Below are 19,285 nucleotides of genomic sequence, written 5' to 3'. Positions count from 1 at the left end.
CATAGTCAACTTTAAAACAAAATAGTAATACTATAAAAAGATAATATTTAATTTGCATTTGCAGGTCATTCTGACATCCTGACCTTGGCTTTTAAAAAAATTTTAGTATGTTTTTCTCTATCACTCATTATTAAGTTTAGTTTTTCTTCATTAAGTGCATTGTTTTTGATCTTTTCCTATTGCACATCATGTCACTCCTTACTCTTTCTCTCATTTGTCCAAATATCATTCAGTCAAGATTATCTATGTACATAATTTTAAGAATTATATAGTTCTATAAAGCTTGCTACAAAAAAAGCAGCCTCGAGATTGGTGTTTTTCAAACTGTGGAGTCATGAAATTGATTTAGAGGGTCATGACCAAGCATTAAAAGAAAACAGGATAGAAACTTTTAGAGTGCATCCCACATAGTAAAGCCGTGTGGCTGACAGGGTCTTGGTGCTCTGGCCAGGCGTCAGGCCTGAGCCTCTGAGGTGGGAGAGCTGAGTTGAGGACATTGGACCACCAGAGATGTCCTGACCCCACATAATATCAGTCAGTGAGAGCTCTCCCAGAGATCTCCATCTCAACACTAAGACCCAGCTTCACTCAACAACCAGCAAGCTCCAGTCTGGACACCCCATGCCAAACAACTAGCAAGACAGGAACACAACCCCACCCATTAGCAGAGAGGCTGCCTAAAATCTTAATAAGTTCACAGACACCCCAAAACACACCACCGGATGTGGTTCTGCCCACCAAAAAGACAAGATCCAGCCTCATCCAGCAGAACACAGGCACCAGTCCCCTCCACCAGGAAGCCTACATAACCTACTGAACCAACCTTACCCACTGGGGGCAGACACCAAAAACAAAGGGAACTATGAACCTGCAGCCTGCGAAAAGGAGACCCCAAACACAGTAAAGCAAAATGAGAAGACAGAGAAACACATAGCAGATGAAGGAGCAAAGTAAAAACCCACCAGACCAAACAAATGAAGAAGAAATAAGCAATCTACCTGAAAAAGAATTCAGAGTAATGATAGTAAAGATGATCCAAAATCTTGGAAATAGAATGGAGAAAATACAAGAAAACGTTTAACAAGGACCTAGAAGAACTAAAGAGCAAACAAACAATGATGAACAGCAAAATAAATGAAATTTAAAATTCTCTAGAAGGAATCAATAGCAGAATAACTGAGGCAGAAGAATGGATAAGTGACCTGGAAGATAAAATAGTGGAAATAACTACTGCAGAGCAGAATAAAGAAAAAAGAATGAAAAGAATTGAGGACAGTCTCAGAGACCTCTGGGACAACATTAAACACACCAACATTCGAATTATAGGGGTCCCAGAAGACGAAGAGAAAAAGAAAGGGACTGAGAAAATATTTGAAGAGATTATAGTGGAAAACTTCCTTAATATGGGAAGGGAAATAGTCAATCAAGTCCAGGAAGTGCAGAGAGTCCCATGCAGGAAAATCCAAGGAGAAACACGTCAAGACACATACTAATCAAATTATCAAAAATTAAATACAAAGAAAAAATATTAAAAGCAGTAAGAGAAAAGCAACAAATAACATACAAGAGAATCCCCATAAGGTTAACAGCTGATCTTTCAGCAGAAACTCTGCAAGCCAGAAGGGAGTGGCAGGACATATTTAAAGTGATGAAAGGGAAAAACCTACAACCAAGATTACTCTACCTGACAAGGATCTCATTCAGATTTGCCAGAGAAATTAAAACCTTTACAGACAAGCAAAAGCTAAGAGAATTCAGCACCACCAAACCAGCTTTACAACAAATGCTAAAGGAACTTCTCTAGGCAGGAAACACAAGGGAAGGAAAGGACCTACAATAACAAACCCAAAACAATTAAGAAAATGGTAACAGGAACATACATATCGATAATTACCTTAAATGTAAATGGATTAAATGCTTCAACCAAAAGACATAGACTGGCTGAATGGATACAAAAACAAGACCCATATATATGCTGTCTACAAGAGATCCACTTCAGACCTAGGGACACATACAGACTGAAAGTGAGGGAATGGAAAGAGATATTCCATGCAAATGGAAATCAAAAGAAAGCTGGAGTAGCAATTCTCATATCAGACAAAATAGACTTTAAAGTAAAGACTATGACAAGAGACAAAGAAGGACACTACATAATGATCAAAGGATCAATCCAAGAAGAAGATATAACAATTGTAAATATTTATGCACCCAACATAGGAGCATCTCAATACATAAGGCAAATGCTACAGCCATAAAAGGGGAAATTAACCATAACACAATAGTAGTAAGGGACTTTAACACCCCACTTTCACCAATGGACAGATCATCCAAAATGAAAATAAATAAGGAAACACAAGCTTTAAATGACACATTAAACAAGATGGACTTAATTGATATTTATAGGACATTCCGTCCAAAACAACAGGATACACTTTCTTCTCAAGTGCTCATGGAACATTCTCCAGGAGAGATCATATCTTGGGTCACAAATCAAGCCTTGGTAAATTTAAGAAAATTGAAATTGTATCAAATATCTTTTCTGACCACAAAGCTATGAATCTAGATATCAGTTAAAGGAAAAATCTGTAAAAAAATACAAACACATAGAGGCTAAACAATGCACACTAAATAACCAAGAGATCACTGAAGAAATCAAAGAGGAAATCAAAAAATACCTAGAAACAAATGAAGATGAAAACATGACGACCCAAAACCTATGGGATGCAGCAAAAGCAGTTCTAAGAGGGAAGTTTAGAGCAATACAATCCTACCTCAAGAAACAAGAAGCATCTCAAATAAACAACCTAACCTTACACCTAAAGCAATTAGAGAAAGAAGAACAGAAAAACCCCAAAGCTAGTAGAAGGAAAGAAATCATAAAAATCATATCAGAAATAAATGAAAAAGAAATGAAGGAAGCAATAGCAAAAATCAATAAAACTAAAAGCTGGTTCTTTGAGAAGATAAACAAAATTGATAAACCATTAGCCAGACTCATCAAAAAAAAAAAAAGGAGAAAGACTCAAATCAACAGAATTTGAAATGAAAAAGGAGAAGTAACAACTGCCACTGCAGAAATACAAAGGATCATGAGAGATTACTACAAGCAACTCTATGCCAATAAAATGGACAACCTGGAAGAAATGGACAAATTCTTCGAAATGCACAACCTTCCGAGACTGAACCAGGAAGAAATAGAAAATATAAACAGACCAATCACAAGCACTGAAATTGAAACTGTGATTAAGAATCTTCCAACAAACAAAAGCCCAGGACCAGATGGCTTCACAGGCGAATTCTACCAAACATTTAGAGAAGAGCTAACACCTAACCTTCTCAAACTCTTCCAAAATATAGCAGAGGGAGGAACACTCCCAAACTCATTCTACGAGGCCAACATCAGCCTGATACCAAAACCAGACAAAGATGTCACAAAAAAAGAAAAATACAGGCCAATATCACTGGTGAACATAGATGCAGAAATCCTCAACAAAATACTAGCAAACAGAATCCAACACCATGATCAAGTGGGGTTTACCCCAGGAATGCAAGGATTGTTCAGTATATGCAAATCAATCAATGTGATACACCATATTAACAAATTGAAGGAGAAAAAACATATGATCATCTCAATAGATGCAGAAAAAGCTTTCGACAAAATTCAACACATATTTATGATAAAACCTCTCCATAAAGTAGGCATAGAGGGACCCTACCTCAACATAATAAAGGCCATATATGACAAACCCACAGCCAACATCGTTCTCAATGGTGAAAAACTGAAACCATTTCCTCTAAGATCAGGAACAAGACAAGGTTTCCCACTCTCACCACTGTTATTCAACATAGTTTTGGAAGTGTTAGCCACAGCAATCAGAGAAGAAAAAGAAATAAAAGGAATCCAAATCGGAAAAGAAGAAGTAAAACTGTCACTGTTTGCAGATGACATGATACTATACATGGAGAATCCTAAAGATGCTACCAGAAAACTACTAGAGCTAATCCATGAATTTGGTAAAGTAGCAGGAAACAAAATTAATGCACAGAAATCTCTTGTTTTCCTATACACTAATGATGAAAAATCTGAAAGAGAAATTAAGGTAACACTCCGATTTACCATTGCGACAAAAAGAATAAAATACCTAGGAATAAACCTACCTAAGGAGACAAAAGACCTGTGTGCAGAAAACTATAAGACTCTGATGAAAGAAATTAAAGATGATACAAACAGATGGAGAGATATACCATGTTCTTGGATTGGAAGATCAACATTGTGAAAATGACTATACTACCCAAAGCAATCTACAGATTCAATGCCTTCCCTATCAAACTACCAATGGCATTTTTCACAGAACTAGAACCAAAAATTTTACAATTTGTATGGAAACAGAAAAGACCCCAGATAGCCAAAGCAATCTTGAAAGAGAAAAACGGAGCTGGAGGAATCAGGCTTCCTGACTTCAGACTATACTACAAAGCTACAGTAATCAAGACAGTATGGTACTGGCACAAAAACAGAAATATAGATCAATGGAACAAGATAGAAAGCCCAGAGATAAACCCATGCATATATGGTCACCTTATTTTTGATAAAGGAGGCAAGAATATACAATGGAGAAAAGACAGCCTCTTCAATAAGTGGTGCTGGGAAAACTGGACAGCTACATGTAAAAGAATGAAATTAGAACACTCCCTAGCACCACACACAAAAATAAACTCAAAATGGATGAAAGACCTAAATGTAAGACCAGACACTATAAAATTCTTAGAGGAAAACACAGGAAGAACACTCTATGACATAAATCACTGCAAGATCCTTTTGACCCACCTTCTAGAATAATGGAAATAAAAACAAAAATAAACAAATGGGACCTTATGAAACTTAAAAGCTTTTGCACAGCAAAGGAAACCATAAAGAAAACAAAAAAAGAACCCTCAGAATGGGAGAAAATATATGCAAATGAAGCAACTGACAAAGGATTAATCTCCAAAATATACAGGCAGCTCATGCAGCTCAATATCAAAAGAGCAAACAACCCAATCCAAAAATAGGCAGAAGACCTAAATAGACATTTCTCCAAAGAAGACATACAGATTGCCAACAAACACATGAAAGGATGCTCAGCATCACTAATCATTAGAGAATGCAAATCAAAACTACAATGAGGTGTCACCTCACACCGGTCAGAATGGCCATCATCAAAAAAAATCTACAAACAATAAATGCTGGGGAGGGTGTGGAGAAAAGGGAACCCTTTTGCACTGTTGGTGGGAATGTAAATTGATACAGCCACTATGGAAACAGTATGGAGTTTCCTTATAAAACTAAAAATAGAACTACCATATGACCCAGCAATCCCACTACTGGGCATATACCCTGAGAAAACCATAATTCAAAAAGATACACGTACCACAATGTTCATTGCAGCACTATTTACAATAGCCAGGACATGGAAGCATCCTAAGTGTCCATTGACAGATGAATGGATAAAGAAGATATGACATATATATAGAATGGAATATTACTCAGCCATAAAAAGAAACAAAATTGAGTTATTTATAGTGAGGTAGGTGGACCTAGAGTCTGTCATACAGAGTTAAGTACGTCAGAAAGAGAAAAACAAATACCGTATGCTAACACATTTATATGGAATCAAAAAAAAAATGGCTCTGAAGAACCTAGGGGCAGGACAGGAATAAAGACGCAGACATAGAGAATGGACTTAAGGACACGGGGAGGTGGAAGTGGTAAGCTGGGACGAAGTGAGAGAGTGTCATTGACATATACACTGCCAAATGTAAAATAGATAGCTAGTGGGAAGCAGCTGCATAGCAGAGGGAGATCATCAGCTCGGTGCTTTGTGACCACCTTGAGGGGTGGGATAGGGAGTGTGGGAGGGAGACGTAAGAGGGAGGGGATATGGGGATATATGTATACATATAGCTGATTCACTTTGTTATACAGCAGAAACTAACACACCATTGTAAAACAATAATACTCCAATAAAGATGTTAAAAAAAAAAAAAAGCAGCCTCTTGCTTGATCCTCCTCTCAGCTTCTCCAGAGGCAAACGTTTCAAATGTTTTAGCCAATTACTTGATATTTATCGTCATGACTGTAAATGTTTATATTGCTACCTGTTGATCTCTAAAATCTTAGGTAGACAGAGTAAACTTACTACTATGAAAAATAAGAATTTAGCTCTGTTTTATCTTCCCTGTCCACACCACATCCACCTACTCTTCCTCTACCTATCCCTCCTCCCATAGTTATATGGTAGTTTGATTAGTTTTTAATTCAGTATTTGTATTAATATGTTTATATAAACACTATTCACAGGTGAGCCATATAGTAAATATCTTGTGGTTACTTTCTTTTTTCTGTGCAATTTTTTCTCTCTTTGTATTAAAATTATCTTTTTTAAATTTATTTGCTTGTTTTGTTAAAAAAGTGTATTGCTGATTCAACCCTAAACTCTGCCAGATGTCTAAATATCCTCTCCATAATTTTGGATACACCAGGTATTCTATCAGCTTTATCTTCTTGAAGAAATATACCTTAGAGTATTCTGATATTCTTTCATATGGATTTGTTGCCCTCTACGTCTTGTGTGCACCTGTCATCTTGGGATTTCTCTTCATTAACATTCTGGAAATTTTTCACTTTTCTCACCTGTATCAGATTCTGTACTCATATTTGATTGACAGTTTGGGTATAGAATGGAAATAATTTTCCTCAGAATTTTTCTATTTTCCAGTTTTCAATGTTGTTGTTGAAGTCCAAAATTCTTTTGATTACCGACCTTTTTATGCAACTAATTTTTTTTCTTTGCAATCTTATAGGATTTCTTTACCTCTAGTGTTCTGAAATTTCATGATGATATGCCTTGAAATAGGTTTCTTTGCAACAATTGTGCTGGGTATGGTATACTGTGATTCTGGGAAATGTAAACAATTTGTTGATGACTTCCTTTTCTCTATTTTTCTCTTCTCTCTGGAACGCTTATTACTTGAATACTTGACATCCTGAATGGATTCTCCTTTTTTTTTTTTTTTTTTTTTTACCTTTTTCTCTTGCCTTTTTGGGAGATTTACTTAACTTTATCTTCCAGCCCTTGTATTTAGGTTTTCATTTGTACTTTTTAAATTTCCAAGAACTTTTTTCCCCCCTCTGAATGTATTTTATTATAACATCCTCTTCTTGATTTATGGACATTCCTGTTGTTCCATGGACATAATATCTTCTATTGCGCTAAAGATGATATTTTTAAAATTTTCTTTTACATTCATACTGTTTCCTCCAAGTTATTTTTGTCTTATGTGGTTTTCCTTTTAGAGGCATCCTCCAAATGTCTGGTGATCTTTGGTTGTCTGCCTGTGTTTGAGAATGATGAACTAAAAAGCTGTTTGGAAGTTCTGAAACTGAGAATGGAACTAGTTGACTATGGACTGAACACTGTAGAGTAGTGGTTCTTAACCAGAGGTGATTTGGGGATTTTTTTCCCTTCTCTCCTCTCTCCCCTAGGAACATTTGGCAACATCTGGAGATGTTTTTTGGTCATTACAACTAGTGTTACTAGCATTAAGTGATTAGAGGCTGGGGATGCTTCTGTTGACTGAAAAAAAATACACAACCTAAAAGTAGAGAACTGTGTTTTATTTGGGGCTTTACTGAGACTTAAGCCCAGGATATAGCTTCTCAGATAACTCTGAGGGACTGTTCCAAAGAGGTAAGGGATATATAGGAATTTTTGCAAAAAACCCAAGTAATCGAATATCAAAAGATTACTGCTGATTAAAGAAAACCCAGACATCTCAAGTTAATGAATTTAGTGGTTTTCTATGTATGGGAAGATGCAAGAGTTTGAGCTTAATGAAATTATTCCTTTGATATGCACCTTAACTATCTAGGGCCAGTATCCTGTTTTTCTCCATCCTGAATCCCCTCAAGGTGCACCATGTGGGTGGCTGCAGTGGCTGATGGCTTGATGGCCTCAACATTCTTTGTTTACTGATATGGCAGGTGACATTCTTTGTCCACACTTCTAGATATCCTACAATGCACGGGACAGCCCCCCTCAGAGAATTATCTGTCCCCAAATGCCAGTACTGCTGAGGTCGAGATACCCTGCTGTAGGGTGATCTGGTGGCTTGTTTGCCTAGAAGACCCTTGATATCACCATCTTTAGGGTTTTTCCCCTTTCAAGATGGTCAGTGTATTCAAAGAAGAAACTAAGCTTGCTTGCCAGAGTTTCAGGTATGTAATGAGACAAAAGAACTGGAGTTCTCTTTATTCAGTGGTAGTTGTCCTGTAACCCTCCCTCTTCATTTTCCAAATAATACTCTTACCTTCTGTTGTGTTTTGAATGCCCTAATCCAGAGACCTTTGCATTTAACCCTCTCTGGTGAATTGTTAGTCTTCTGCTGGAGTGGGAGAAGATCAATATCTGGCCATGTGAAAATATATGGCTGTGTGAAGGGAATCTAGGTATCTGATTACCACTTAAACAGACTTTTAACCAATCGTTTATTTTCAGTTTTACTCTTACCTTCACTTTTAGAGGTAACTAAATGCCACTAATTTATGAGCATTTGGAGGTTTTGTGTTATCAATTGGCTTGTTTCTTGGCTTTTTCCTTCTGGCTTAGGATTCAGCCTTTTCAGATCTGCTAAGTTCATTAGCTTCCCAGCTTCCAAAATTTTATTGCAGTTGGTTCTTTTCCTGTTCTTCTTGTTATTATGGATTTATGATGTTTTAAGAATTCCTTTAGTTTTAATGGGATTTTTGAAGGCTGCCATCATTATCTGAAAGTTTCAAAGTTTATTTTGAATTCTAATTTTGTCTCTGGTATAGAAGTTTTTTTTTTTTTCCTGCATAGATATTACTGATAATCACATACCCACTCCCATGCATGATTCTAATTGTTTATGTTATTAATTTTTTCTGGACCTTTGCTGATTTTGTACTAGTTCTATTACTGAGGAAGGAGCATTGCCTTGAAATATAATTGTGGATTTGTCTATTTCTCCTTTAAGTTTTGTCAGGTTTTGGTTCATGCATTTTGAAGCTCTGTTAGTTGCATTCATATTTAGGATATTTATATCTTCTTGGCAAATTGGCTCTTTTATCATTATGTAATGTATATGTAATTACTGGTAATTTTCTTTGCTCTGCAGTTTACTTTTTCTAATATTAATATAACCACTTCAGTTTTCTTTTGATTAGTGTTTACATGGTATATATTTTCCATCCTTTTCTTTTAACCTTCTTATATCATCATATTTGAAGTATTTTGTAAACCACATAGAGTTGGGTGATGATTTTATATTCATTCTTAAAATCCCTGTTTTTTAATTGGAGTGTTTAAGCCATTTATACTAAATGTGATTAGTTATATATTCAGTTATAGGTAACTATATTATTATTTCTTTTCTATTTTTTCCTCTCTTTTTCAACCATTTTCTGCCTTCTTTTTTGGGAACTTTGAAAAAAATTCTTTAAAAACTTACCTATGTGTATTTTCACCATATCTCTGCATTTTCAGTGGTTGTTCTAAGGATTACAATATACATATTTAACCTTAAAGTATACCAAAATAAATATTTTACCACTTCAAGTGGAATATAGAAATTTTACCATTGTATAGGTCTTTTACCTTCTGATTTTATGTTCTGATTTTCTTATGTATTATGACTATGTACATTGAAAACACCATTAGATAATATTTCTAAGTTTTGCTTTCAATGATCAAACATATTTTAAAATCTAAAGAGGAGAAGCATAGTCTTATATTTAACCAAATCTTTACCATTATATATTTCTCTTCTTTCATTTTTGACCGCCTATCACATGTGAAGAGCAAAGAAAACCTCAATTTGCATGGGAAAAGACAATCAATAGATGCAAGACCAATATGAAAAAGATGTTGAAATTGCCTGACAAAAAATTCCAGTATCATTCTCTATGGAGAACTGCTTTTAATCATTTTTTTTAAAGAGCAGATCTACTAGAAATGAATTAGCTTAATTTTTCTTCATCTGAGAATATCTTTATTCTCTATAATTTCTGAAGGATATTTTTATTGGATATAGGATTCTGGGTTGCCAGTTATTTTTCTTTCAGTACTTTATTTATTTGTTTATTTTATTATTATTATTTTTTAAATATTTATTTGGTTACACCGGGTCTTGGTTGCGGCACGTGGGCTCCTTAGTTGCAGCAGGAGAGCTCCTTAATTGTGACATGTGAACTCCCAGTTGCTAGATACACGTGGGATCATACTCCTAGGCAAGGGATAAAACCCAGAACTTCTGCGTCGGGAGCACCAGGTCTCACAAACTGGGCTAGCAGGAAGGTTCGTCGCTAGGTCTATTTTTATCACAGGAATATCAGCCTTGTTTATTCCCACAAGGCTTCAAAAAATTGAGGCAGGGCTTCCCTGGTGGCACAGTGGTTGAGAACCTGCCTGCCAATGCAGGGGACACGGGTTCGAGCCCTGGTCTGGGAAGATCCCACATGCCGCGGAGCAACTAGGCCCGTGAGCCACAACTACTGAGCCTGCGCATCTGGAGCCTGTGCTCCGCAACAAGAGAGGCCGCGATAGTGAGAGGCCCGCGCACCGCGATGAAGAGTGGCCCCCACTTGCCGCAACTAGAGAAAGCCCTCGCACAGAAACGAAGACCCAACACAGCCAAAATAAATAAATAAATAAATAATTAAAAAAAAAAATTGAGGCAACAGTCATGCTTTCCCCACCCCCCATTTGAATCTTTAGTAAAGCACAAAAGATTCATTTGATTATGAAGAGAAGCACAAGTATGGATTCTTTCAGCACTTTAAAATGTTGTTCCTTTTACTTTTGACTTCCACAGTTTCTGAAGAGAAATCTGATGTTATCCAAATAATAAAATGCATTGTTTTTATCTGACTGCTTTCAAGGTACTTTCTTCTTTCTTTAGTTTTTAGCCATTTGATTATGATGTGTTTGGGAGTGTATTTTTTGAGTTTATCCTATAGGGTTCACTGAGCTTCTTGAATCTGTCTTTTGCCAAATTTGGAAACTTTTGCCATTATAACTTCAAACATTTGTTCTGCACTACACTCTCTCCTGTCTTTTTGAGACTCCAGTGACACAAATGTTAGCCCTCTTTGATATTGTCCCACAGGTCCTTGACACTTCGTTCATTTTGTTTTCATTCTTATTTACCTCTACTGTTCAGACTGAATAATTTCTATTTATACATCTTCAGTTCCATGAACTATTCCTCTGACATCTCCATTATGTTATTAAGCCTATCTGGTGAGTTTTGTTTTGTTTTGTTTTTTACTTTTTTTTATTTTTAAGTTTTAAACTTTCCATTTTTGGAAATGTTTAAATGATCAAGTGGGATTTATCCCAGAGATGCAAGGATTCTTCAGTATATGCAAATCAATCAATGTGATACACCATATTAACAAATTGAAGAATAAAAACCATATGAACATCTCAATAGATGCAGAAAAAGCTTTTGACAAAATTCAACAACCATTTATGATAAAAACTCTCCAGAAAATGGGCATAGAGGGAACCAACCTCAACATAATAAAGGCCATATATGACAAACCCACAGCAAACATCATTCTCAATGGTGAAAAACTGAAAGCATTTCCTCTAAGATCAGGAACAAGACAAGGATGTCCACTCTCGCCACTATTATTCAACATAGTTTTGGAAGTCCTTGCCACAGCAATCAGAGAAGAAAAAGAAATAAAAGGAATCCAAATTGGAAAGGAAGAAGTAAAACTGTCACTGTTTGCAGATGACATGATACTATATACATAGATAATCCTAAAGATACCACCAGAAAACTACTAGAGCTAATCAATGAATTTGGTAAAGTTGCAGGATACAAAATCAATGCCCAGAAATCTCTTGCATTCCTATACACTAACAATGAAAGATTAGAAAGAGAAATTAAGGAAACAATCCCATTCACCATTGCAACAAAAAGAATAAAATACCTAGGAATAAACCTACCTAAGGAGGTAAAAGATGTGTACTCAGAAAACTATAAGACACTGATGAAAGAAATCAAAGATGACACAAACAGATGGAGAGATATACCATTTTCTTGGACTGGAAGAATCAATACTTTGAAACTGACTACACTACACAAAGCAATCTACAGATTCAGTGCAATCCCTGTCAAATTACCAATGGCATTTTTTACAGAACTAGAACAAAAAAATCTTAAACTTTGTATGGAGACACAAAAGACCCCGAACAGCCAAAGCAATCTTGAGGGAAAAAAACGGAGCTGGAGGAATCAGACTCCCTGACTTCAGACTATAGTGCAGAGCTACAGTAATCAAGACAATATGTTACTGGCATAAAAACAGAAACATAGATCAATGGAACAGGATAGATAGCCCAGAGATAAACCCACGCACCTATGGTCAACTAATCTATGACAAAGGAGGCAAGGATATACAATGGAGAAAAGACAGTCTCTTCAATAAGTGGTGCTGGGAAAACTGGACAGCTACATGTAAAAGAATGAAATTAGAACACTCCCTAACACCATACACAAAAATAAACTCAAAATGGATTAAAGACCTAGATGTAAGACCAGAAACTATAAAACTCTTAGAGGAAAACATAGGAAAAACACTCTTTGACATAAATCACAGCAAGATCTTTTTGACCCACCTTCTAGAATAATGGAAATAAAAACAAAAATAAACAAATGGGCCCTAATGAAACTTAAAAGTTTTGCACAGAAAAGGAAACTATAAACTAGACGAAAAGACAACCCTCAGAATGGGAGAAAATATGTGCAAATGAATCAACGGACAATGGATTAATCTCCAAAATATATAAACAGTTCATGAAGCTCAATATTAAAAAAACAAACAGCCCAATTAAAAAATGGGCATAAGACCTAAATAGACATTTTCCCAAAGAAGACATAGAGATGGGCAAAAGGCACATGAAAAGCTGCTCAACATCGCTAATTATTACAGAACTGCAAATCAGAGCAGTTTTTAATGCTAATTTAGCTCTACTACTAAGGCAGCATTCTTCAGATGAGTCTACTAGATTCCCATATATTATGAGATCTTTCTGCTCTGGCAGGTGAGATCACAAATTATTCTCAATTCTCAGTGAGATACAGGAATTGTTCTACTTACAAGTTTCTGGTAATTCTTTCCTTGTTCTTGGGTCATATCCTCTCATGTATGTGCAGATCAATACTCACCCAAAGTTCAAGTGGACCCCTCTGCTGATCTCCAGAGCTCAGCTGTTCTCTCTGCTCTCATATTCTAGCCTCTTTGGCCTTTCTGATCTCTTATCTCTTATCTCTACTCATTCATACCAGCGGGCTCTGTTCAAGTTTTACTTTCCTGTGCTGTCGCATGGAAACTCTGTCTAGACAGTAAGCTGGTGCAGTGGTAGGGTTCAGCTCATTTGTTACCCTTCTTTAAAGGACTACTGTCCTGTGCTGCCTATTGTCCAATGTCTGAAAACTGTTCTTTTTCACATATTTTGTCCAGTGTTTTAGTTGCTTAAGGTTAGAGCGTAAAGTTAGTTCCTATTACAGTGTTTTGGCCCAAAACAGAAATGTCAAAGATTTTTTTTTTAACCCCCTTTCTCTTTGATAGATAGCACTTAGAGATCAATGTCATCATCTTTAAGGATTTCTAGACTTCTAATACATAAAACTAACACAGTGTTATATGTCAATTAAAAAAATAAATTAATTTTTAAAAATTTCCAGACCTTTAAAATCCAAATATTTTCCTTCAATTGTTCATTGTAATATAGACTAAGCTAAGAAACTTTTCTTTTTATCTAAATGAAATGCCTTCATAGTCAAGATTGTATTGCTACTCTGTTGGAAGTCTCTTGTTTTCTTCAATTTTATAGGAGCTTGACAATCTCATGGAGTTGTTTTGAAGGATCAAGCATTATAACCTTTGAAATACTTTAAAATGTGTTATTCAAATATAAGGTACTATTCTGAGCCATGAGATGAATTTTTTAAATGAATCCCCAATTGGGATGTTGTTTTAATAAGTTTCTAAAAATGTTATTTTATATATATTTTCCCCCCACAAGTACTAGGAATCTTTAGGAGAGTAATTATTTTACTCTCTTACTTTAGCAGAGTATCATTTTACTTATGAAGTATTATAACTTTATAAATAAAAAATTTCCCTTTACAACTTCCTCATAGATCTGCATCCTCATAACTAAGGAGTTTGTATCTGAATTGGCTTATTAGTCTATTATCTTTCTGAATTGGGAAAGAGTAGGGAATGAGAACCATGCACTTCAGTAAGCTATCATTTTAGATTCAGGGTTACTATGAATAGCTTTGGATGGAAGTATTTAACTATATTAAACCAGAAGATTATATTTAACCTAGTTAATAGTTAATCTTTTGGTCATCAGCTCTGTTAGTTTTTTCAAGTTATTAACTTCGTTTTATGTATTTAAGCAACTGATAATTTCTTGAACAGCTTTCATGAGGACTTAGGTATTATTTTTTAAAAAGCATTACAAATTGTACAGGTAAATGAAATAATGGAATATGTTTCTCTTGCTTAGCAATTGTAAAAGGAACAGCCTTGGATGAAGCTACTTCAAGAAAGTTATCATATGTATCAGGATGCTATCCACAATATACGAAGAAAAGCATTTTATCTTCCAGACTGTCTGAATTGTCATTATCCCAAAAGTTAAATACAAAGAGCCTTCAAAATCATACAATTATGAAGGGGAATGATGACCTTGAATTTAAAAAATCAAAAAATATTTTGCAAATAAGAAAATTCCAGGATGAGGTTGACAGCAGTGATGTAGAATTCCAGGAACCATATTCAAAGGATGGCATAAACTTCAAGAGAAGTTCAGAGAAGGTTGAAATTCATGACTCAAAGTCTAAACCACAAAACTTGAAGAGTGTTACAAGCCTCAAAAAGTCCCTGGATAAAAGTGATATTTTTAGTATCCCAAAACTTCAGAAGCCAGCTGTGAGAAGGCGCGCCAGCCTTCTAAAACATGTTTTATCTAAGGAAAAAACTGCAATTAATGCTCTGGGTCAGTATCATATATGTAAATCAACATCTAGATCTTTGAATCATTACAGAAATGAGCTGAATTAAGCAGTTATTAGATAGTTGCAGGCATTTCAATTGTTAGTACTCTGGGTAACCACCACTTCTGGTATGTAGACCAATGGATACAATATTGTAGTTTTGATGGTAGTTCCTTTCCAGATGCTCCCTTTTGTGGGGGCCTAGCTTTGGCTGAGAAGCTTATTCAGTGATTAATTGGAGTCACTCAAGTTCCCTAGAAAGTAGAGGGCCTGTTTTCATTTGGAAATGCTCTTTTTTGGTCATTTATTTAACCAAGTATGTATGAAGTCTATGTGAAATTTTTGCTCAGAGTTCCATAATTTAAATTTATGATATCCATAGTACCTCAGATATTATCTCTTATGGATGTGGGAATATCAAGAGAAAATAATTAATACTCTACATCTCAGATCCCCAAGGCTTTATTGTATTCCTCAAAGATGAGCAGTGGCTTCCCAACCAGTATATATTTTCCCCTCTGTGCTGCTTATATCATAGAAGTACTGTGTAGGGAACCCAGTTAAACACTCTTTCCTGTAGGCCTCAGCTGAAGTTACTTAAGTTATATTTATTTTCTTTAAAGAAACTTACTGGCCTTTAAAAAAATTGTATTTAGTACTGAATGTAATTGTTAAAGTGAATGCCTTGTGAATAATTAGTGCTTCTTATACACTAATGCATACTTTAAATAACTCAGTTGAAAAAAGAGTGTGATCTATTAAGGAGGCATAAAGATGTTTATTCCGATTCCTTTACCAATGCTCTGCTTTTACTCTGTGCCTCATTTCTATTTCTGAGATTTTTGTACTTCAATAAGAATTAAAGCCCTGGTTAAAGGAATAATGGAGTAATAGGCATTTAGCCAATGGGTAGAATAGGGCTGTGGAAAAAAGTGGTTATCTACCTTGCTGGTGTCACTAAAATAAAATGATGTCACCTACCACTGCCACACTTAATGTTCTGTATATAGAGAAGTATGAAATAGCTTATCTCGTATAACTTCTCCAAATAAATTGATGGTGATTGAGCAGCTATGAAATGTGACTGTCACTTGATTTACGTTCAAAAAACATTTTTAAATTTTCATTATGAAATAATTTTAAATTCATAAGAATTATACAAAAATACAATAAAAACATTTCTGCATACTCTTCATCTAGTGTTCCCAAGTGTTAAGATCTTATATAACCACAGTACAATGATCTAAACCAGGAAATTAACACTCATACAACAGTATTTACTAATCTAAGGGCCTTATTCAAAATTTGTCAGTTTTTCCATTAATGTCCTTTTTCTTATCCAGGATCTCATCCAGGACCACATATTACATTTAGCTGTCATGTGTCCTTAGTCTCCTTCAGTCTGGGATGGTTTTTCAATCTTTCATGACCTTGACACTTTGGAAGAGTATTGACTTGTTGTTTTCTATAATGTCCCTCGTTTTGGGTTTCCTTATATTTCTTCATGAATAAGTTCAGGGTATGCATTTTGGCCAGAATACAACACAGGAGATATTTTGTCCATCTCAGTACATAATATTAGGAGGCTCATGATGGCCATGTGTGTCTGCTAGGATTTTATAATTTTGAAGGTTGTGAACTGAAAACATGGTAGGGTAAAGTGATAGGAAGGGAAAGAACTCTCAATTTTTGTTTGAAATCTTGGAATTTAAACAAAGCACATTGATGTTTTGATCTCTTGGACTCATTCATTATATTTTAATCAGAACCAAGCTGCATTGGCTGGGCCACTAGAACAGGCTGTTCTTCCAAACAAGTAGTTTATAAATGTTTATAGAATTTCAAGACAGTTTTGTGTTTGAGCTATAAGAGAAAGATTAAGTGTAATGTAAGATACAACAGAAATATGGACAGAAAAGCAGTCCTTCTGTAAGGTGATATTAAGTAAATAAAACTTGATTTCTGATTACTAGATAAAGATTTTAGCTGCCAATTATTGCTTAAGACACGTAAATTATGTTGCTGAATAGTCCCCCACATTTTGTATACTTAGGAAATGTCTGTGAAGCTATCAATAAACTCTGAGAAAATTACATTGATACAGAAGAACCTCAGTCCATTTTGCATTCAGTAGGAATTACTTTATCAGATAAAGAGTTCAAGAAGATTGTGACAGACACTACTAGAAATGGTGAGAGACTGATAATACCAAATGTTTTGAAAGTATTAGATACTTTTATGTGAGTATTAAATGTTGGAGTAAATTCTCTCAACTAGGAATGGAATGGAATGGGCCATTCTAAAGAAGATTCAGAAAGAACAAATATAAAAATTGTAAGTAGTTATATATAAAATAGATAACTAATAAAGACCTACTGTATAGCACAGGAAACTCTACTCAATACTCTGTAATGACCTATATGGGAAAAGAATCTAAAAAAGAGTGGATATATGTATATGGATAACTGATTCACTATGCTGTACAGCAGAAACTAACACGACATTATAAATCAACTATGTTCCAATAAATTTTTTTTAAATTGGGATTAGTAAAAAACAATTCCTGGGAAGTTTGACCTAATGGATTGGTTTGGAGGGGCTAGGTCTTTCATATCTCAGAACTGTTTCTGTAAGGTTCTTCATTACTATTCCTAGCTATGCCTTCTAGTGTGAGACAGGTACTGGGGAAAGCTTATCTAGCTGTAGAATAGAGGTTCAGGTAGCAAGACTACAATACCCAAGAGGTTCAAAAATCTCTAAGTCAATAGCATAGGGGTCCAAGGAGAAATAATTGGAGATTCTAAAATGTAGAATGAGTACTGTACCTAGGAATTTAGGGCTAAGGGAATTTAGGGCTTTTAACCAAGGCAGGCAGTTAGCATCTATAAATTAAATAGCATATCCCACTCACCAACCTAAGTTCAGGGCAGAGTTTAAGTTTCTAAGAAAGATTCTTTTTTTTTCTTTTTAATAAATTTATTTATTTATTTATGGCTGCACTGGGTCTTCGTTGCTGTGTGAGTGCTTTCTCTAGTTGTGGCGAGCAGGGGCTACTCTTCGTTGCAGTGCACGGGCTTCTCATTGCTGTGGCTTCCCTTGTTGTGGAGCACGAGCTCTAGGTGCGCGGGCTTCAGTAGTTGTAGCACGCAGGCTCAGTAGTTGTGGTGCACGGGCTTAGTTGCTCCACGGCATGTGGGATCTTCCCGGACCAGGGCTCGAACCCATGTCCCCTGCCTTGGCAGGCGGATTCCTAACCACTGTGCACCAGGGAAGTCCCTAAGAAAGACTCTTGTATTAGAGAAGTTGTTTTATCATTAAGAATTGTCCACAGCAAAAGTTCAGTTAAGGAGAGGGCAGAGGCAACAGTTTGGGAAAAGACTGACAGAAATAACATTAGAAGTGAATTATTAGAACCTGAGCAAAATTCCTTAGTTAAGGCAAATAAGAAAGAATATTTGATTTTAAAAAAAATCTAAGAAATAGAGATCAGAGTAATGGTTACCAGGGGGTAAGAGTTGGCGGTAGAACAAAATGGGTAAAGGGGATCAATTGTATGATGATAGATGGAAACTTAATTTTTGGTAGTGAGCACACTGTAGTGTATACAGAAGTAGAAATATAATGTTGTACACATGAGACATATAATGTTAATGTTGTACACATGAGACATATAATGTTAAAGACATATAATGTACACATGAGACATATAAATGTTAATGTTAAAGACATATAATGTTGTACACATGAGACATATAATGTTTGTAATGTCAATACAAAATAAATTTTAAAAAATCTAAAAAGTAGATGCCACTAAAATTATTCAGCCCTTTCTTCTGCTTATCAGGATTAGTATGATCACTGTGGAGGGTTTGTATGTAAAAATAGGTAGTTATTTGGACCAGATGGATACTAAAGGTAAGGATGGGGATACTTGGGTTTGTCAGGGCTGGTTAGCATTGTCAAAGTGTCTTAGTGGACGGCATATTGATTTGACTGGGTTTTCATGATGATGTGAAATAGACTTCTTAACTTTCTCATGGTCTACCTCTATGGGCACCTTTCCTTTTTCCTATATCTATCAAGAACTGAGTACCTAACCCAGTCCTTTGCACTTTATAATAAACATTGAAAAAGCAGGGACTGTGTCCTACTTATTTTTGTATCCTTGGTGCCTAGCATAGTTCTTGGCACTAATATACTGTCA

General features: G+C 35.5%; 1 protein-coding gene across 1 annotated transcript in view; it reads left to right on the top strand.

Moving 5' to 3' along the window:
• EFCAB13 (EF-hand calcium binding domain 13) overlaps nt 1-19,285 on the top strand; it is a 123,674-nt gene that overhangs the window by 52,411 nt on the left and 51,978 nt on the right. The window contains 2 exon segments of the mRNA XM_036836707.1: nt 14,592-15,083; nt 17,135-17,272. Coding sequence (XP_036692602.1) covers nt 14,592-15,083; nt 17,135-17,272 — 630 coding nt within the window.

Source organism: Balaenoptera musculus, chromosome 20, assembly GCF_009873245.2.
Source record: "Balaenoptera musculus isolate JJ_BM4_2016_0621 chromosome 20, mBalMus1.pri.v3, whole genome shotgun sequence".
NCBI lineage: Eukaryota > Metazoa > Chordata > Mammalia > Artiodactyla > Balaenopteridae > Balaenoptera > Balaenoptera musculus.
The sequence above is the reverse complement of the archived record's forward strand: the minus strand, read 5'-3'. Positions and strand labels throughout refer to the sequence as shown.